Here is a 21,847-nt window from a genome sequence, read left to right as displayed (position 1 = left end):
CGCTCCACAGCGTTTATAAGTTTCCTCCATGAATTGCTTAGTGCGCTTGCGCAGGTACTTCAATTGGGAACGCATTTGTGAACATACGAATTTCCGGTATTATTCTGTCAGCTGCACAGCTGGCGTAGTGAACTTCGTCTTGATATCGGCCATTCATGGAACGCAGGCAGCTAGCGCTCGCAGGCCCTCAAGACTTCCGTTGAGGGATGGAGAAAGAAATAATTCACAAGCGAAAGCCCCGTTCATGCTGGTATTGTCTATATCTGCTTCCTCGACTGTACGTACTTAAGACCTTGCAGCCTCAAGAAGAGAAAAAAGCAAACGAAAGAACATATAAGACGTTCCGTATCGGTGTTGTGCGAACACGGAAATGGCAGCGCCTGTGAGGTCGGGGCAACAGACTACTTGAGCGAGCACGTCGAACGCTATCTGTTCTTGCTTAGATTTTTCTTCTTTTTCAGAAAGCCTTGGCTTCCTGCCAATACAAACTATAGCGAAGAGTTTACGTTTTATGTATACGTTCTGACAAAGGAGCCGTCGTTGCCACGTTTTATTCATTTATTTACACCTATCTATAATGTAGTGTGGGCCTGTTCTTGAAAGGAGAGGGTAAGCAGAAATGGCGGTTGAGCACCTTTGTTATAACCTAGAACCTGTCGCAAACACAGTATCTTGCCTATCGCACCATACCGATGTAACTATAATTTAGAGGGACACAAAGAGAAAAATAAAACATGGCTGATCCCTCTGTCATAGAAATCGGTATAACACGCAAGTGAATCTGTCAGGGCACTTAGTTGGGCCAGTTGGTTCTGCATGTCGATGAAGTGGATGCGCTTGAAAGACGAGGACGAAGTGCCAGAACGGTGTTGTGTACAACATTCCACTTTCACCTGGAAAGGTATATGTAGGACAAACTGGGCGCTGCCTAAACGAGCGTCTAAGAGAACACAGCAATAATGTCAGGAACGGTAACAACGGTCATCTCGCAACTCACTGCCAAAGGTGCCCCTGCACCCCGAAATTTGAGCAGGGCACAGTCATATCTCGCAACTATAATCAATCGGCGAGGCTCGTAGTTGAAGCAAAATATATTTTACAACGCGCAGAATCGTGTGTCAGCATAGCTTCACTGACATTGTCTGAGCAAGAGGTTGAATATTTGAGTGCTCAGTAACGTGCAATGCGCAGGCCCTGTGTCACGTGCTTCAGTGTGTATAAGTGACGCTACCCCTTTTTTCCAATAAACAAGTTGTAAGTTGCGCAGTGTGCGTCCCGTCTCTTCTTCGTCCTCGTCTTTCAAGCGCATCCACTTCATCGACACGCAAGTGAAACGTGCCTTCACAGAAGTAGGTGAGAGCTTATTGTGCAATATTTCGCCGCAAGGGCGAAGCAACGAATGCGACAGCAACGAATTGGAATGTAACGCGAAAAACGGCAAGCATCTCGAAACTTGTAGTACGCTGCTCAAGCACAAAGGACGCACGAGAAGAACACACACAGGACGAGCGCGAACTAACAACTGTCGCAGTTGTTACTTCTTCGTGTTTGAGCAGCGTGCTCCTTTAGCAAACGCGGCCGCTGCAGCGAGCGAAGCGACCTTCGCGCACTGCGTAACTTCAACGTAAAATTGCGGTGAAAGCACAAGACGTATAAACCGCCCCCATCACGAGATAAGCGCGCGCGCACGGCCGACCACGCCCTGTAAGTCAAAGTACAGGTGGACGCGTGCGCGCATCGCAACGAGCGGGGCGACAGCCTTTAAAGCGCACCATTCGCGCCATCTCGCTGGTGATAACGAAAACAAGTGTCTCCAAGCTCCGCGTACCGCCAGCGGTAAATGGTGTATATACATAGCTCGCCGTTAGTCTGCTGAAGAACGTGGGCTTTGTGGTCGAGTGGTTTCGCGCCGCGCGCTGCGGAGCGAGTGGTCGTGGGCTCAATTCCCGACGACGGAACTCTTTCTTGTTTTTTTTCTTTGTCATCTGTTATTTTACATTTTACGACGTCATATCCGTGCTGGAAATACGTCAGTGAAGTCTTGGTGGACCCCGGCATAAAACACTTTCATGTTAAAAGAATTTTTCTCGTATTGATTGATTGATTGATTGATTGATTGATTGATTGATTGATTGATTGATTGATTGATTGATTGATTGATTGATTGATTGATTGATTGATTGATTGATTGATTGATTGATTGATTGAAAAACTTTATTCTATAACTAAGATAGATAAGGGAGCAGCAAGGGCGGGTCCCTAGTCCAGGACTCCAGTGGCCGTTGCTGTACGCCCAGTCTGATCCAAGAGACCCTCTGGGTCTTCAAGTCAGCTCGAGCGAGGTCGGCCTCCCAAGGTTCCCTGAGTAAGGTCTGTGCCAGAGGGGAGCTTTTGTTTGTTGGCCTAGATACACATTCCCACACAATGTGGGGAAGAGACGGCTGCCCCCCGCACAATGGACATTGACCGGCATTGGCCACATTGCGTGCCATAGTCGCAAGCGGTGGCGTACGCAGAAAGTTTTTTTCGAGGGGAGGGGGGGGGGGGGGGGCACGCCCTTGATCCGACGTGAAGTCCGGGCAAGTAAATGTGGTCGAGTGTCATTTTGCGCTCTGTATTCCATGGCAGAAAAAAATTCGGGGGGGGGGGGGAGGAGGCACGGGCCCAGTGTGCCCCCCCTCCCCCTCTGGCTACGCCACTGGTCCCAAGTGCGGATAGGTATTTGTCTGGATTTTTCTGTATTTCCGAGCACCTCCTACTCCGAGCTGCGGATGCGGAGACGCGTAGATTTGTCGCTCGCGACGCTGGTGCTCCAGGGTGTCTGCGGGTTGGGGTCTCTTGGCATTTTACTCGCCGCGGCGTCTGCTCGGTTCACTAGTTCGCGAGCTAGTGCATTTGCCCGTTCGTTTCCTGGGACTCCCGAGTGTCCCGGACATCATGTAATGCTGTGTGATTCGACCCCAAGGTCGCGGGATCGAATCCCGGCCGCGGCGGTGACAGTTTCCATGGAGGCGAAAATGTTTGAGTATACTTAGATTTAGGTGCACGTTAAAGAACCCCAGGTGGCCGAAATTTCCGGAGCCCTCCACTACGGGGTCTCTCATAATCATATCATGGTTTTGGGACGTTAAACCCCAGATATTATTATTAATGCTGTGTGATTCGCAGAGTAATTCGCGTAGTAGCTTCAGGGTTATGCGCGGTAGACGTTCGTTTATGGACATTCGGCACGCCGCTTGCGAGTCAGTCATGACTGCTATCGAGTTCCCGCTTGCGTCTGCTTGTCTAATTACTAAAGCTATTGCAGTTTCTTCAGCTGTGCTCGTACAATGGGTGCGCACTGAGGCCGAGATTGTTATACTTGAGTGTTTGGAGTCATTTACTGCCGTTAGAATGTGACCATGATCGGACTTGGCGACGTCCGTGTAAATGACGCCACGGTGCCCGCCAAAATTTTTAGTGAGTTGTCTCGCTCTAGCAGCGCGCCTTGCGCCGTGGTAGAGTGGACTCATGTCCTTCGGAATCGGAGAAACTATCACTTGTTTCCGTAAAGTCTCGGGTACAGAAACGAGGTCCTCCTCGCAGTAGTGGGTCGGAGAGGTAAATTTCAATCGCGAGGACCCGCCTCCCTGCTTTTGAGCGTTCTAGGCGCTCCCTTTGCCCCAGCACAGTCGCTGCCCTCAGCTCCTCGAAACTATTATGAAGTCCGAGCGTTAGTAGTTTCCCAGTGGATGTGCTGTGTGGGAGTCTCAATGCCGCTTTATAGGCCGTCCGTAAGATCACTTCCACTTCTTTGGTTTCGCTAGGGCTGAGCTCTTGATACGGCAGGCTGTATGTGACCCTATTGATAATAAACGCGTGTACTAGTCGGATGGCTTCCGTCTCCGTTAGACCTCTGCCTTTTCTTGGCACTCTGTTTATCATGCGAGCTATTTGTTCGATGGTCGCTTTCAGCACTTTAATAATGAAGTCTGCTCTGCGGTTTTCTTGTATCCATTGACCTAGGATTCGGATTCTTTGTTTTTCCTGGATTTCCGTGTTGCCTAACCACAGGCTAACGCTTTGGTCTTTCCGATAATTACTGCCGTGTAGCCTTATCCATTCGGATTTGTCTGGTGCGCGGGAGATGCCACTTTGTTCTGCAAAATCATTTACTGCTTCTATCGCTTCTTGCAAGACTTCTGCAAGACAGCTGCCTGCTTGTAAATAGATCACGTGCTACGTGACGCCAAAAAGGCAGAAAAAAGAGTGTTCCACACTCACCGCCATGGCTGCGACTGGCGCTGACTACACTCCTAAGTTTCAATCCACATATATACCCTATAAAGTGCACGGGGAGATGACCGCCGCCGTAGCTCAGTGGTAGAGCATTGGACGCGTTATTCGAAGGTCACAGATTCAGTCCCTGCCGGCGGCAAGTTATCTTTTCGTCCACTTTACTTTCTTCACATTTATATTCTAATTACTACAAATAACACCCCTATATTTTCCTTGGCATTGCTGTCTGTTAATTCTGATTAATATTGTGTCTAACAAAGAAAAAACGAGCCCTTAAAAGTAATCTTTCCTTCTTGCAAGACTTGTTCTTTGTACCTGTAGAGGGCCTGTTGTCGCCCACAGGGTGATGTCATCCGCATACAGCGAGAATTATAAGTCTGGAATTTGCCATAATCGCCTTGCTGTAGCCTGTTCACGCCTAAATTGAATAAACGGGGCGAGAGGATAGCTCCTTGAGTTGTACCCTCACCTGGCATGTCGAAGTTCTCTGACCTGATGTTTTCTATTCCTATCGGGGCTTTCCTATCGTACTAATAAATTACTCCTTCACAATACCAAAATCACCACGCTTGTCGCGAGAAGACGCTTGGTAAGCGAAAAAACGCGCCAAGAAAGAAAGCGGGTGGCGATGGTACCTCGATGTTCCCGCACCAGTCGCCGTGACATCATAGATTTTGATGGCGTCTACTAGGGCCGACGTAGTTGCTAATTGAAAAAAATTAAGCTCATTGTCCACTTTCAAGTTTCAGGAACTTTCGTTGCGCCAATGTCGTCAAAATACGGAAGTACACTATGAAATCTGTGACGTCACGTGCGAAGATTCTGGCCCGAAGTTTAAAAATAAAATTTTGGACGTGATTGCTCTACTGTCAGCAAACCAGTGCTTGTAAAATTAACGACGGTAATGTTTTCAAACTATAATTTATCAGTCTAAACTGTTTCATTGTTTCACTTTAGTGTCCCTTTAACGTTTCGCTTGCGACAGATCTTCGAGGGAGATTGCACGAATGTGTTGATTATATATCGCAAGACTTTAACTCGACGTCAGCTCACAACGCGGAAGAAGGGTGCGTGTTAAGGTCATAGTCCTTTCTGCGCACCTCGCCATGGCGATATGAAGTGCGATTTCTCGTATCGTCTCCTAGGCGACGTGCTTTTTCGCTTGCCGCCTCTTTTGTAATTTCTATAGATTCTTTACTATCGCAATCGCGCTTAGAGCAATCATACACATTCTTGAGCCCAGTGATCACCTCTCGGTGCGCAGGAACTGTACATTTCGTTGCCTAGCAGCTTATGGGGAGCGAACACTTGCGACAAGGATATGCCGGACGCTGTCGCCGTTGTTCGTTCCCAATGATCCGCAACCCCTTCGCCAAAGGTGGCTGCCCCTCAAAGAACATGAGAATACCGATCAACACGTTTGTTTGATTAACGCATGCTCAAATTACAGCGTCTCAACCTGAGCCTGCACTCAGATTGAGAACCTGTCGCTGTCTCTTCTTCGCCTATCGACATGCGAATTGAACGCGTAAGTCTTTTTCCTTTTTTTTTTTAGTTTCCACTCGATCTTCTTTTTGTGTGTGTGTGTGTGTGTGTGTGTGTGTGTGTGTGTGTGTGTGTGTGTGTGTGTGTGTGTGTGTGTGTGTGTGTGTGTGTGTGTGTGTGTGTGTGTGTGTGTGTGTGTGTGTGTGTGTGTGTGTGTGTGTGTGTGTGACACTGAGTAGTAGCGGGAAAAACAATAGGAAACAAAGTTCTTATAAGGCTACAAATTTTTCGTTCTATGCGAAATCCGAAAATCAGCCTCCGATACATATGTTCTTTCTTTTTTCCTTTTTCGCTTAAGTAGGGCGTTGGTAAACTAGGAACGTTAGCAATACCTGCAGGGCAGTGCATGACCGCAGCACGCTGCGCTGGTGCGATTTCCTCTGTATAGGAGATAGGATCCAATGCTTAAGCGTACCTGAGAAAATCCGAGCCATCATACGTCTGTAGCGTCATATACTTTGCTCGTTCCGTAATGCATCTCCAACTGTTCACTTGAACTGTGTCGCGTACATTTCTAACGACGAGCCCGAATGCGCCACCAACAGTATGTCTACTCCTATCCCATTTCTTTTTCTATCACTCGCATCTAGTTCGAGCCACAGACCACCGTTAGCTAAAGTTGAAAACACTTTACAGGGGCCATGACACTCAATGTTCGATCGTAATCTGTGTTATGTGCGTTAATCCTTGTGCGTTCACAAACAAGCTGACGTAGTTTTAGAGCATTTGATCGAGCACTTAATTTACAATTGAACATATTTATAAACACGTGAGCGGCCTGAGCCCGGAACCAATGACGCACTTGTGAGCCGCGACGTAACAAGCTGCTTGCTGTGCGAACGCCTGCATTCCGGCGAATGCTTTTGTTCCGTGGTAAGCTGCGCGTGCATTCGAGCTATTTCAGTTTTCTTCAGCTTGGCATTCAAGTTGAACGTTTTCAGTGGCTTAAATTTGGGTGGATGACGACAGCTCCGCTCCACGCTACACATGACGTCACAAACGCCATGGCAAAATGGCGGTCGTCGGCGGTGGGCGGGGTTTAAAGCCGGCGACTTCTACGGCTTATTTTGTACTGAAATGTTACTGCACAGTGCATTTTTCATATAGGTAGAGGTACAAAAGACCCTCTCCTTCTATGTTTCGATGAGAACCGCAAATTTTGAGAACCGCCCCTTTAATGATGCATTCATTACATTCTCTTTGCGCGGTAGAGCCAATGGAGATCTTCGTGACTCCTGCCGAGGACACACCGCTGGTCGCGACATCTGTCCAGGAAGATGTGCCCACGACAAACGGCCAGGAGCTCAAGGACGAGTTCCGACTCTCCTCGGAGTCGAGCCGCGCCTCGCCTTCGTTCCCGATTGTGTGCGGAAACGCGGGCTACGTGGCCGTGCGTCCGAGCGTCTTCTTGGACATGCACGTTCCCATGGAGGTGTCTACGTCGGTGGTGCTCAGTTTCTGCCAGCAGAACGTGCTCCGCCAATACTACCGTCTACTCGCCATGGTCGGCTGGCGGCCCCTGGTGGACACCAGCGAGCACGTGCGCTGTCAGCCGGTGCTGCAGACCCTCAACTTCATGCACAACGTCGTCGTCTTCGTTGTCCTAGTCCTGGGTCACGTGCTTCAATACACGGCCTGCTTCCGTAGGGACGGCATGATCAGCTACAGGTCGCAAGCGTTAGACTCGGCCATCACGCGCAACGAATTTGTCCAGGGAAAGGACATGGTGATTATGGCGGCTCCCTGAATTTCCTTAGCAAAAGTCAGCGAAAATGATGCGGTTATTTTGAAGTGCAAGGCGCGAAGACGACAACGGACAGAGGAAGAGTCATACGCGCACGCGGAGCGCCTCCGTGTGTGTGTGTGTATGACTCTCCCTTTCGTCCGCTGTCGTCGTCGCCCCTTTCACTACGAAATACGCTGAACCAACACGCCCAGTAAGCCATTCTTATGTGATTAGAGATTACATACAAGACTAAAACGTCTAAAGGATGTGGTCCTAGGGAGAGAAAGTGCAGCTGAGTTCACTTGGCCTGTACTCATCTCGTAGGAATTTCATGCACTATAATCTGAAGTCGTGAATGAGTTATTTTTAAGTGTTTTTAATTTGAAATCGTTCAACATGCCACGAGCGGTGTTATTTGTGGTTACTAAATTCACCCTCGGATTACATAAATTGTCGTAGCAGTACATTTAAGAGCGATCCACGTTTCTGTCTGAGAGGTGGCACTTAAGAGCGATCCACGTTTCTGTCTGAGAGGTGGCATTTAAGAGCGATGCACGTTTCTGTCTGAGAGGTGGCACTTAAGAGCGATCCACGTTTCTGTCTGAGAGGTGGCACTTAAGAGCGATCCACGTTTCTGTCTGAGAGGTAGCACTTAAGAGCGATCCACGTTTCTGTCTGAGAGGTGGCACTTAAGAGCGATCCACGTTTCTGTCTGAGAGGTGGCACTTAAGAGCGATCCACGTTTCTGTCTGAGAGGTGGCACTTAAGAGCGATCCACGTTTCTGTCTGAGAGGTGGCACTTAAGAGCGATCCACGTTTCTGTCTGAGAGGTGGCATTTAAGAGCGATCCACGTTTCTGTCTGAGAGGTGGCATTTAAGAGCGATCCACGTTTCTGTCTGAGAGGTGGCATTTAAGAGCGATCCACGTTTCTGTCTGAGAGGTGGCACTTAAGAGCGATCCACGTTTCTGTCTGAGAGGTGGCACTTAAGAGCGATCCACGTTTCTGTCTGAGAGGTGGCACTTAAGAGCGATCCACGTTTCTGTCTGAGAGGTGGCACTTAAGAGCGATCCATATTTCTGTCTGAGAGGTGGCACTTAAGAGCGATCGACGTTTCTGTCTGAGAGGTGGCACTTAAGAGCGATCCACGTTTCTGTCTGAGAGGTGGCGCTTAAGAGCGATCCACGTTTCTGTCTGAGAGGTGGCACTTAAGAGCGATCCACGTTTCTGTCTGAGGGGTGGCATTTAAGAGCGATCCACGTTTCTGTCTGAGAGGTGTCATTTAAGAGCGATCCACGTTTCTGTCTGAGAGGTGGCCGACATAATGTAAAGTGAACTTTTAGAATATTTTAAGGGTCGAAAGGTTCGACCAATGCCAGACGTTATGAACCAATTTACCGTGGCTGGACTGCTACGAAACGTTGTTTGACGCCCTCCTGTACTCTTTTGATTCGAATGTTCTGGGGACAGTCGTCCAAATTAAGCGGTCATTGCAATGGTAATTGTCCGTCGTTCTGCACGATAACCAGGGCAATCAGAGAGGATGCGAGATTGTGTGTAATTACATTCCTGACTTATTTTCGCGACCTATACCTTTTTAATATAATACTGTGTGAACGCCATTCGATCTATAAAAAGAACGACGGTGCTGAATGCATGTAGCTCTAGACCGGAGGAACGTAATACATACTTGCTTCAATTCTGCGGTTCACAAGCGCACTACATATAAATGAGTAAACAACGCTTCCAACTCAATGAATTTGTGTTAGCCATAAACTTTTCCCCTTCATATCGGTCGTTTATTTTATTTATTTTTTTTTTCGCTGCAGACGTGCGGAAGCAGCTCGTTCGCTGTGTACGTCTTACCCGCCATGATGCAGATGGCAGCGTACGTCGTCGCCCTGATGCACACGCGCTCGCACGAGAACGAGCAGTTCCAGTCTCTTGTCGAGAAGGTCTTCCTCCAGCTGACACCGACCGACGTCTGGAACGTCGCCAAGAAACGCATCACGCGCCGGCTGCACGCCGTCTACGCCGCCGGCGTCCTCTGGATCGTCGCGTCGTTGGCCTCGCAGGTGCTCAACATCTGCGCCGGCGGCACGCTCAAGCTCAAGTGGATGTACGTCGCGGAAGACGACCAGGAGGTGCACTACTTCCTGCTCGGTGCTCTCGTGGCGATGATTCTCTTCCGCGACGTCGTGAGCATGACCTTAGCGACCAGTTACGCCATCCACTGCCAGCTGCTGCTCGTCTACCTGCAGAACATGTCGCAGGCCGTGCGCGAGAGGAGGATCACCTTCCTCGAGTTCTTCCGCGGCGTCGAGGAGGCGCGCAAGAGCGTCCGGTACCTCAACCAGAGGCAGGCTTTTGCGGTGACGGTGCAGACCATCTGGGTGACCTCGAGGATGGTGGTGTGCTTCTACGCGCTCCTGGGCACCCCTTGGACACACTGGATTCGGTTCCTGGCCGCCTGGCTCAACGTCTTCGTCTGGCTCTCCCTCGTCCTCATCCCTCTGGTCCAGGCGAGCCGGCTCAGCTCGACGTGTCGTCACGTGCGGGAGCTGGGCCCCGAACTGACGGCGCGGCCCTTCGTTTATCGCGACGTGCCGCAGTCCGAGCTCGACTCGTTCCTCCTCTTCACGACGTCGCTGAGGATGCAGGCGAAGCTCTGTGCCCTGCCGATAACTAAGCGCACGGTGATATTCGTGTTCCTGCTCATCGCAATCAGCTTGTTCATATGCGTGCAGCTGGACATCGTTCGTTTCAGGCCTTGACCGTGATAGCTTACATGGGGCGCCAGTATCTTGCAACCCTGCCACGATAAGAGGTTCTTTTTTTTTGTAAATAGCACCAAAACATTTACCCAGTTCTTCCTGGTTATATTACGTTAGCTTTGATATTTGTATGCACATATATGTGTCCTTTATTTTTTCTTAATACTTTTTAACGTTTTCGATATGAAATATTGCATGACAACTAAATTATTTCTTGTTGCTGGTTGTCTGATCTTTAACTGAAACATGCAGACGAGCAATAGCAACAGTTATAGAGAACAAATCTAGCCTCTTTCCTGTCCTTGTCACCGTTTCTTGTGTTCGTCCATTTTAGGCTGGATGTACATATTATCACGTGGTCGTGACGTCGATGAGGACAGCAGCAGGCGTGTTCAAGATGAAACTATTTATTTGGCCGAACTTGTGGCCGGAAAATGAAAACTCAAACTACAGCAATACATGCTGTACACTGATAGCGGCGAACAGGGCGTCGACCGTCGATCAACTGACAAGCGGTCAAGCACGTCGGCTTTTATACAGGCGCTATCGAACTTTCCAGCGATATCGCTGGTGGCGGCGTTATCTCTCGACAAAGCTGGAACATTCGCGTGCGGCGCGCAATCTTAACAAAATGATCTACTACAATCGCGAAGCTTCTCGAACACTGCTTCGCGGCCAGCGTCAAGCGTGGATAACCGTCCTTGCCGGTCAGACCGGAACACATCAAAATAAAACAAGAAGTGGGCGTGGCATTGCCCCCCACTGAAGAAGCATCGTCCCGATGCTTGTGAACGAACATAGAAGAGAAAGAAAAACAAGTGCATACACAAATAAATTACAATAACAAAGGAAAAAGCAGACTCCCCAAGTTCGCTAACGCGCAAAAAACGGCTTAAGGCGCACGACATGGACGACTTCAGGTCGTGCGCGGCGTCTCTGGGAGTTCGTAATGCCGTCCGGGATGACCTCGCAGTCAAGAGCGCCGCGACGTCGAAGAACCTTGTATGGCCCGAAGTATCGCTGAAGGAGTTTTTCGCTAAGCCCACATCGGCGTATCGGCGTCCAGACCCAAACACGGTCGCCGGGCTGGTATTCCACGAAGCGTCGTCGAAGATTGTAGCGACGGCTGTCGGTGTACTGCTGGGTCTTGATGCGCAGGCGGGCGAGCTGTCGAGCTTGTTAGGCACGTTGTAAGTAAGCGGAGGCGTCGACGGGGGCACGAGACAGGCAGTCGGCGTCAGAGTGTTTTCGTCCGGACTTGTACACGACTGTAATGTCGAATTCTTGAAGCCTCAGACTCCATCGTGCGAGACGACCTGAAGGGTCCTTCAAGTTAGCTAGCCAACATAAGGCGTGATGGTCACTGACAACTTTGAAGGGCCTGCCATAGAGGTAGGGGCGAAACTTTGACGTAGCCCAGAGGATGGCAAGACATTCCTTTTCTGTTGTGGAATAGTTGGCTTCTGCCTTGGATATGGACCGGCTAGCATAACTGATAACCCTTTTAAGCCCGTCAGTCTTTTGCACAAGGACGGCACCGAGTCCTACGCTGCTTGCGTCGGTGTGTATTTCCGTATCGGCGCAATCGTCGAAATGCACAAGTATGGGTGGCGTCTGCAGGCGTCGCTTAAGTTCTTGAAAGGCTTGCACTTGCGCCGTTTCCCACCTGAATTCCACGTTAGTCTTCGTGAGAAGCGTCAGTGGTTCGGCGATCCGTGAAAAGCTTTTGACGAAGCGTCTGTAATAGGCGCATAAGGCGAGAAATCGGCGCACGGCCTTCTTGTCGGTGGGTGGCGCGAAGTCGGCGATGGCAGCTGTTTTCCGCGGGTCTGGGCGCACTCCAGACTTGTTGATCACATGACCCAGAAACAAGAGCTCGTCGTACGCGAATAGGTACTTTTCTGGCTTCAGGGTCAGTCTAGAGGTCTTGATTGCTTGAAGTACTGCCTCAAACCGCCGGAGATGCTTGTCGAAGGTCGAGGAAAACATGACGACGTCGTCCAAATACACAAGGCATGTCTGCCACTTCAATCCGGCCAGTACGGTGTCCATGACGCGCTGGAACGTCGCAGGTGCCGAGCAAAGACCGAAAGGCATGACCTTGAACAAGAGGCCGTCGGGTGTTATAAAAGCGGTCTTTTCTCGGTCTCTTTCGTCTACTTCGATCTGCCAATAGCCGGTCTTGAGGTCCATCGACGAAAAGTACGTCGCGTTGTGAAGTCGATCTAGGGTGTCGTCTATCCGTGGGAGGGGGTACACGTCCTTCTTCGTGATTTTATTCAGGCGCCGATAACCAACGCAGAAGCGCAGTGTCCCGTCCTTCTTCTTCACTAACACCACGGGTGACGCCCACAGACTCTTCGAAGGCTGGATGATGTCGTCGCGTAGCATTTCGTCGACTTGTTTCTTTATGGCCTCACGTTCTCGCGTCGAAACTCTGTAGGGGCTCTGACGGAGTGGTCGAGAATTTTCTTCTGTTATAATGCGGTGCTTAGAAAGGGGCGTTTGTCGGACCCGTGATGACGACGAGAAACAGTCCTTGTATTGCAGGAGCAGGGTTTAGAGCTGGTCTTGCTTGACCTTCGGAAGGCTCGGGTTGACGTCAAAATCCGGTTGGGGACCTCTATTCGTCGAAGCAGGTTCGGCAGCATCGAAGAGGGTGAAAGCATCACTGGCGGCTACACATTCGTCGATGTAGGCAACCGTCGTACCAATGTTGAGGTGCCTATATTCGTGGCTGAAGTTTGTCAGCACTGCCTTTGCTTTACCGTCACGCAGCTCGGATACCTCGTGCGACGCAAATTTGACGGTTCAGGAGTACGTGCTGACCGCCCTCGATGACGCCTTCAAGGTTCGCAGGTTTTTCGGTGCCGACGGAGATAATAACGCTGGAGTGCGGCGGAACGGTCACCTGCTCTTCTATCACATTCAATGCATGGTTCCCTGGTGTGGCGTGGGGCGGGAGCACTTTGTCTGAGGTTAGCGTTATCGACTCAGACCTCAGGTCGATGACGGCGCCGTGGTCACTTAGGAAGTCCATTCCGAGTATCATATCCCTGGAGCAGTTTTGCAGCATTACAGGGCGTCGACCGTCGATCAACTGACAAGCGGTCAAGCGCGTCGGCTTTTATACAGGCGCTGTCGAACTTTCCAGCGATATCGCTGGTGGCGGCGTTATCTGTCGACAAAGCTAGAACATTCGCGTGCGGCGCGCAATCTTAACAAAACGATCTACTGCAATCGCGAAGCTTCTCGAACACTGCTTCGCGGCCAGCGTCAAGCGTGGATAACCGTCCTTGCCGGTCAGACCGGAACATATCAAAATAAAACAAGAAGTGGGAGGTGCCCCCCCCCCCCCACCCCTCCTCGAAAAAAAATTCTGCCCACATCCCTGGTTTCTTACTTCAAAGGTCTCAAAAATTCATCATGAAAGGGGATATAACTCGACTTCACAGTGTCATTCTCTATTGAATGTAACATAATAGAGCAACCTTAATCAATTATAGTTTAACGCCATTCGTAGCTCGGACTTCTGTGTCAATTTTCTAATCACGGTCAATTTTATGTAGCTCCTTAATATGTTAGACACAATATTTATGAGAGCTAACAGACAATAATGCCAAAGAAAGTATAGGGGATGTCATTCGTTGTAATTAGGATAAAGTGTGAAGAAAGTAAAGTGGACGAAAAGATAACTTGCCACCGGCAGGGACCGAACCTGCGACCTTCGAATAACGCGTCCGATGCTATACCACTGAGCTACAGCGGCGGTCATCCTCCCGTCCGCTTTATGGGGTATATATGTTCATTTAAACCTAGGAGTGCTAGTCAGTGCCAGTCGAAGCCATGGCGGCGAGTGTGGAACACTCTTTTTCTGCCTGTTGGCGTCACGCAGCACGTGATCTTTTTTATTTACGAGCTGGCAGCTGACCAATAATCCCTTGCATACTACCTGAAGGCATCAAGTCTGCCAGGACGAGACCCTCGCTATTAATGAAGGAAAGACGATGACTTTTAAGGGCTCGTTTCTTAGTTAGACACGATATTAATGAGAATTAACAGACAATAATGCCAAAGAAAGTATGGGGGATGTTATTCGTTTTAATTAGGATAAATTGTGAAGAAAGCAAAGTTGACGAAAAGATAACTTGCCGCCGGCAGGGACCGTTCTGGCAGACTTGATGCCTTCAGGTAGTATGCTAGGGATTATTGGTCAGCTGCCAGCTCGTAAAAAAGATCACGTGCTACGTGACGCCACAGGCAGAAAAAGAGTGTTCCACACTCGCCGCCATGGTGGTGGTGGTAGAAAACATTTTTATTAGAGAAAATTATTCAGAGAGTTGCAGTGTGAGACACGACATGCTTGAGTGGCCAGACCCTATTCTGGGACGCCAATGGAGCTGGCCGCTGCCCGAGCGCGCGTCACCAAGGAGCGTTGAGCATCCAAGGTGGAGCAGCCGAGCAGGTACTCCTTCCAAGCCTCTCTAGTTGGGATGGGGAAAGGGGATGAGTAGGTTGGAGGGGCATGAAGCTACATGATAGGTGTCAGCGAGGACCTGACAGGTCGAGCAGGTGCCATTGATTTCCGGCAAAAAGTGCCTGGCGACCGCCGGACTGAGATGGGTGTTCGTCTGGAGGCGGCGTAGCAGTCGTTCGTCCGCTTTCTCCAGACCACGTGCGGCGTCTGGGTAGAGGCGGCGCGAAGCACGGTAATAAGCCAGAATTTCGCGGAAGCGCGTCAAATTCGTATTGCCAGATTCCGTCTCGGGACATGGAGGGGCAACGGCCCGGGTGAGAGAAGCGCGGGCAGCGGCATTCGCCGCCTCGTTGCCGGGCAGGCCCGAGTGGCTTGGGGTACATACTATGCGAATGGGGTGAGGGTTAAAGGGACACTAAAGAGAAACAATGAATTTGTTTAGTTTGATAAAGTGTGCTCGGAGAACTCTTGTGTAGTTTATTTCACCACCATAGGTTTATTATTAGAAGAGAAAACCAAGTTCAAAGTATCATTTTTAAATTTCGCGCCGAACTTTGTAATTCGTGACGTAAAAGATTTCAAAGAGCATTTAACGTATTTTGGTGCCACTGGCTCGACGAAATTTCCACAAACTCGTTATGTCAAGTCTCTGGCCCCCTCAGAGGACAATGTACTTGAATTTAACCGATTAGGAACTACGTAGGCCCAAGCAGGCGCCGTCAAAGATATGTGACGTCACGGCAAATGGTGCGGGAATTCCAAGGTGGCGTCGCCACCTGTATTTTCTTTTTGCGCGTTTTCTCGCTTATTAAGCGTCTTCTTGCAGCAAGCGTGGTGTTTTTGGTATCTTGGAAGACTACTTTACTAATGCGAGAAAAATCGTTTTGCTCTTTAGTGTCCCTTTAAAGCGCCAAGAGGCTGCCCGAAGCAGGCGAGCCGCCAGCGGGGCGATTGAACCCTGAAGGTACTGAGAACAGGCCGAGCGCGAGTCCGTCAGGATGGTGCGTGAGGTGGGATGCGAGGCGGCCAAAGCAATGGCAACCTCCTCAGCCTGCGTTACAGTGTCGCCTCTAAAAGAGAGGCCATCGACGTGTTTTCCCTCTGTGATCACGGCGGCCGTGAAGTGACCCGAGGGGGACGGGCCCGAGACGTCCACGTAGAAAACGCCAGGACGATCGGACTGTCGCGCCTGAAGGGCCGCGGAGCGTGCTAGTCTACGGCCGGGATGTAGCTCAGGGTTCATGTTGCGGGATTGTGGTTTCACCCATAGTTTTTGACGCCAGAGTTCCGGTATCGGTGTAAGAGTGTCCAGATCAGATATCGCGTTCAGGCCAAGCCTGTGTAGCCGACGGCGCCCTGAAGCCGTCTGCGACAGACGGTTGATTTGACTAACGCGATGAGCTTCCCGCAGCTCTGCAATGGAGTTGTGCACTCCCAATGCCGCGAATCGGCTTTTGGAGGTGGCAATGGGAAGGTCTAGTGCGCGTTTGTACACTGAACGGAGGAGGACGTCCAGTTGGCGCTCGTGGTGACGACGCAGGCGAAGATAAGGCGAGGCGTAGAGGACACGGCTAGTCACAAACACGTGGGCCAACCGCAGGGACTGGGTCCCGCGGTGGCCACCGCGCCTGGTAGAGACACACCGTATCGTACGGCTCACCAGTTTGCTGGTGCCTGCTATTGTGCCCTTGGGATCCAAGTATGATGTGAGGTGAAGCCCAAGAATCCGTATGTTTTTGACTGCCGGGATGGGACCGGACGGAAGAAAAATCTGTGGTGGTGGTAAGCGGGAGACCGAGAGAAGAGCCGATTTAGCTGGAGAGCACTCCAGGCCGCACGAGGCAGCGTAGGTGTCCACCAGAAGGGCAGCCTTTTGCAGGCGTTCTTCTATTTGCGCTGGGGAGCCGGTGTTAGTCCCAATTGTAATATCGCCAGTATATAGTGTGTGGTGTATTCCCTCGACCTCGCGCAGAAGGGAGGGGAGGTTCGACTGGCGCTGACTAACACTCCTAGGTTTAAATGAACATATATACCCCATAAAGTGGACGGGAGGATGACCGCCGCCGTAGCTCAGTGGTAGAGCATCGGACGCGTTATTCGGAGGTCGCAGGTTCGGTCCCTGCCGGTGGCAACTTATCTTTTCGTCCGCTTTACCTTCTTCACACTTTATCCTAATTACAACGAATAACATCCCCTATACTTTCTTTGGCATTATTGTCTGTTAGCTCTCATTAATATTGTGTCTAACTGAGAAACGAGCCCTTAAAAGTCATCGTCTTTCCTTCCGTAATATATGTTGTAATTTTGGTTTATATTGACCCCGCAATGTTCTATTCTTTATAAAGCCAAACTGACGGCACCTTTACCAGTTGTACCCCATAATCAGATCACGGCTTTGGCCCGTAAAAAAGCGGAGTTTAATTTTAATTAGCACTTACAAATTTAGATCAATTTCAGAAGCGCGTGACCACTGGCATTCATTGACCGGATAAAACTGTAATCAGGATTCCTTTGGTACGTTTAAACGAATAAAAATGTAACCATACTAAAGTCCATTTTACGTTCAGCTTTGATCACGGTCAGATCGATCTGCATTGGCGATTACCTTCGTGATCAAAGCAGAATGCCTGGTTGAGCAAGTTCGCAGTAAGGCGCGCTTGCAAAGAAATTCTGTGAGCTCTGAATTGCTGTAATCTATCTGTTTAACTCTGCATTTCCCAAATTTCGGAAGTCACCCGGCATCGCCTTTCAAGATGCGGACGCATTTATGCTAGAGTAGTGCAGCTAGCGCAGCCTTTCGATCAAGCTAGAAACCCCGTCGTCTTTGTAGAAGCCATATACTTGGACGTAATACTAGCAATGTAGAAGCACGATTACGCACAGTCTCAACGGAAAAAGATTTTCACAAGTGACCGGTTTCCGGAGCGGCAAGATTGCGACACGCGGCGCTGTTTTTCCTGAGCCCGCCGATATGGAGAGTGCCAAGCACATTCCATTTTCCAAAGCAGGGGTGGCCGGCGGAAAGCACTCCAACAAACAGCCTTTCGAGGCAACTGCGATAGAGACGTGCGGTTGCTCGCAACTGCAGGGAAAAAAAAGAAAAAACAGAAACCATGCGCATAGCCACATCTACCGTTAAGCAATGAACAAGCGTTTCTTCAAGATATGGGCGTTCGGATCGGCCAACAGCAAGAGGGGCTGCTTTCCGCCGGCCACCCCTGCTTGGGAAAATGGAACGTGCTTGGCAATCTCGCTATCGGCGTGCTCGTGAACAACAGCGCCGCGTGTCGCGATATTGCGGTTCCGGCCACCGGTCACTTGTGCTAATCCTTTTTCGTTGAACTAGACGTCCATGGCACAACGTCGCTGCTAACAAGGCTCGAACGAGGTAAACGCAAGATTGGCAATTGTCTCGCCGTGAAACGTGCATCGGCACACGTGGCAGCCACTCGCGTAGCCAGGGTGGAGGGCGGTTCAACTCCCCCCCCCCCCCCCCAAAAAAAAGCCTGTTTTGCGTATATATATATATATATATATATATATATATATATATATATATATATATATATATATATATATATATATAATGAGAACTAACAGACAATAATGTCAAGGAAAGTATAGGGGATGTTTTTAGTAGTAAATGTAAGGTAAATGTGAAGAAGTTCTCATTAATATTGTGTATAACAAAGAAAACGAGCCCTTGAAATTAACACTTCTTTCCTTCATTCATAGCGAGGGCCTCGTTCTGGCAGACTTGATGCTTTCAGGTAGTATGCGAGGGATTATTGGTCAGCTGCCAGCTCGTAATAAGTTCACGTGCTACGTGACGCCAACAGGCAGAAAAAGAGTGTTCCACACTCGCCGTCATGGCTACTGGCGGCGCTGACTCACGCTCCCACGTTTAATGTACATATATACCCTATAAAGTGGACGGGGGGATGGCCGCCGCGGTAGCTCAGTTGATAGAGCATCGGACGCGTTATTCGAAGGTCGCAGGTTCGGTCCCTGCCCGCGGCAAGCTATCTTTTCGTCCACTTTTCTTTCTTCACATTTACCTTACATTTACTACTAAAAACATCCCCTATAATACTTTCCTTGGCATTATTGTCTGTTAGTTCTCATTAATATTGTGTATAACAAAGAAAACGAGCCCTTGAAATTAACACTTCTTTCCTTCATTTATATATATATATATATATATATATATATATATATATATATATATAGAGAGAGAGAGAGAGAGAGAGAGAGAGAGAGTTAGAGAGAGTAACTTCTGTTGCCGCAAGATTGTAAGTATAAACGGAGATGCGCCTTCATAAAAATAACTGTTTATTTTGTCGGCGTTTCGACGGGAGCCCCGTCTTCTTCAAGATATAACAATATTTACAGCGTGTGTGTATCCTCTTATACCATATTAAGAGTAGAGGGAAAGGACGGAAAGAGGAACGTAACAAGGAAGGCAAAAAATTATATATATATATTAAAATTAAATATTAATCTTAAATATTAAGCAAAATGATTCTTATTGACCCTTTTGACATCCTGTTCCTCTTTTATTTGTTAGTATATATATATATATATATATATATACTAACAAATAAAAGAGGAACAGGATGTCAAAAGGGTCAATAAGAATCATTTTGCTTAATATTTAAGAAGCGATGCCATATTTCGACACAATACAGCCTCAGCGCCCCCACCTTCCCCTAAACGGACAATGTAGTGACCCCGCGCGTCTAGTATTGCACCTTGTGGTGCAAGGCCACGGGTTGCATTTCTGACGTCCTACCTCGACGTTTACTGTGTTTGAGGAATTGGTGGGGTGGGGACTGAGGGCTTTCACCGTGTCGGCGTGGGTGTAAGATCTAAAGAGGCCGGTAGTGTTGCCGCGCCGTCAATATTCGTTAAGTGCATTGGCTCTTTTGGGAGAGAAAAAGACGTAGAAAAAGAGAAGGGGTGTAAAGGAAGAAGATGCAGTAAACACTTGTTAGTGTAATGACAGTTTCAGTACAGTGCTATACGATGTACGTACACTACACTGTACGACGTCCGGGACGACTTAACTTTCACAAACAAACCACCGAACATTAACAAGATCCCATATTGGCACAGAGCAAGCGACTATCCAAAATTTTCACTTTCCCTCCGGGTGTGGTATACAGGCGGCCAAGAAGTATCAAGGATCATTTAATAAATTCAAAGGTAAGTATACAAAGCCTCAAATTGGGTGTCGCCCTTGCGGAAAAGGAAGTATGCAAACACATGCAGAGAACAACTGTGGCGGAAAGCACACACTCAAATTTTAAGAACAGGATAAGTGGTGCACTCAACTGGGACTCAAGTAACGTCATATACCTTTTGGAATGTAGTATATGTAACATGCAATACGTAGGCCAGACAGACACGCCTTTTAGAATTAGGTTCAACAACCATCGGTCGCATGTACCGTCCCTGCCTGGGCTTCCGCTTTCTAAACATATCGCATTGAAAGATCACAACTTTGATGGTATCAAAGTTGTGATTGATGGTATCAAAGTTACACTCTTGGAAAACAATTTTCGAACAACCAGAGAATAGGAACAACGTCTTAATTTATCTAAAAATTCAACAAGATGAAAAACGGAATAAATGTACACCCAGGCACCCTCTCCGCATTACGATCATTAAAATGCGCAAACGCCATTCTCTAATCAGTCCGCGGCCCCTTGCCGCCCATTGCGAGAATAATAATGTTTTGAATGATACCGCTCCTTGGTGAAGACGTAAGCTTATGCGTCTCAAGATCTAGGATTCATTTGCCGCTTCAATCACAGCCGGCGTGCACAAAGTGGTCCCGGACGTCGTAGAGTGTAGTGTACGTCCTTTAGCACTGTGCTTAAATTGTCATTACACTAACAAACTTTTACTCCATCTTTCTCCTTTACACCCCTTATCTTTTTCTACCTCTTTTTCTCTCCCAACTACCGGTCTCTACAGATCTTACACCCACGCCGACACGCTGAAGGCCCTCAGTCCCCACCCCGCCAATTCCTTTAACACAGTAAACGTCGAGGAAGGACGTCAGAAATGCCGTCCGTGGCCTCCCACCGGAAGGTGAGGGCGCGGACTGCATTGTCGTCAAAATATGGCCTCGCTTCCTCTTGTCATCATGTTGGTCTTTTAATTTATATATATACATATATATATATATATATATATATATATATATATATATATATATATATATATATATATATATATATATATATATATATATATATATATATATATATATATATATACGCGCACATACATGGGCACGCACGGCACAAAGGTTTAAACCAGCACGAAAAAAATTTTCGGCAACGTCCCTGGTGGCAGGCCACAGCTCGGCGTATCCAAGGGTGGGGGGGGGGGGGGTTGGGGGGGTTCAAACCCCTCCGAAATTTTTCAGTTTTGCTTGCGTATATATACACGCACACATACAAACGCACGCACGAACATACATAAAGTATGGACCCCCACCGAAAAAAAATTCTGGCTACGCCCCTGTCACGAAGCGATCTTTCTTTCGACTTTTGGCTTTAGCATAGTATTGAGGGACTATGGCTTTAGTGTCCTTTTTCACAACCTCTTTATGACCTTCTTTACGGATATCACTGGGCTCTGGATATTTGCCGACATGCGAGGAAGACCGTCAAACGATCACAGATTTAACCGCGAAGTGTGCACGCCAACGCACAATAAGAATTACGAAAATTGAGGGAGGCTAAGAAATTCGCCAAGAAGGTTATCTAACTTGCAAGCAATTTCGAAACATAAGCTAACATAGTCAAGCTGTTTCCACTCAAAACGCGATCAACGCTGCTTTTTCATTAAAACAAACTCTTCTTTCTTCTTCCGCTACAAGACAAACATTTCAAGAACAACCTCTGCAAATGGGAACGAGGACGTGCTTCACCAAGGTTCGATATTTCTGCGCAAAGTTCATCTACGAAAGAATTGCTGTTCAGCAGTCTAGTCAGCCGCCGCCCTTAGCGAAAGTCAGAAGCTGCGCTGGCCACTA

General features: G+C 48.7%; 1 protein-coding gene across 1 annotated transcript; it reads left to right on the top strand.

Moving 5' to 3' along the window:
• Positions 1 to 7,039: 7,039 nt before the first annotated feature.
• On the top strand, positions 7,040 to 10,381 carry LOC119383439 (uncharacterized). The gene is made up of 2 exons (XM_037651571.2): positions 7,040 to 7,549; positions 9,378 to 10,381. The coding sequence occupies exons 1-2, from the start codon at positions 7,040 to 7,042 to the stop codon at positions 10,320 to 10,322; spliced, it is 1,455 nt and encodes a 484-aa protein (XP_037507499.2). The 3' UTR covers positions 10,323 to 10,381.
• Positions 10,382 to 21,847: the final 11,466 nt, after the last annotated feature.

This window comes from Rhipicephalus sanguineus, chromosome 2 (assembly GCF_013339695.2).
Source record: "Rhipicephalus sanguineus isolate Rsan-2018 chromosome 2, BIME_Rsan_1.4, whole genome shotgun sequence".
Lineage (NCBI taxonomy): Eukaryota > Metazoa > Arthropoda > Arachnida > Ixodida > Ixodidae > Rhipicephalus > Rhipicephalus sanguineus.
This window is presented reverse-complemented; position numbering and strand designations above follow the sequence as displayed.

Coding starts and splice junctions, on each gene's coding strand:
- LOC119383439 (XM_037651571.2), top strand. CDS start 7,040: ATGGAGATCTTCGTGACTCCTGCCGAGGACACACCGCTGGTCGCGACA. Junction 7,550..9,377: donor TTGTCCAGGGAAAGGACATG/GTGATTATGGCG, acceptor TTTTCGCTGCAG/ACGTGCGGAAGCAGCTCGTT.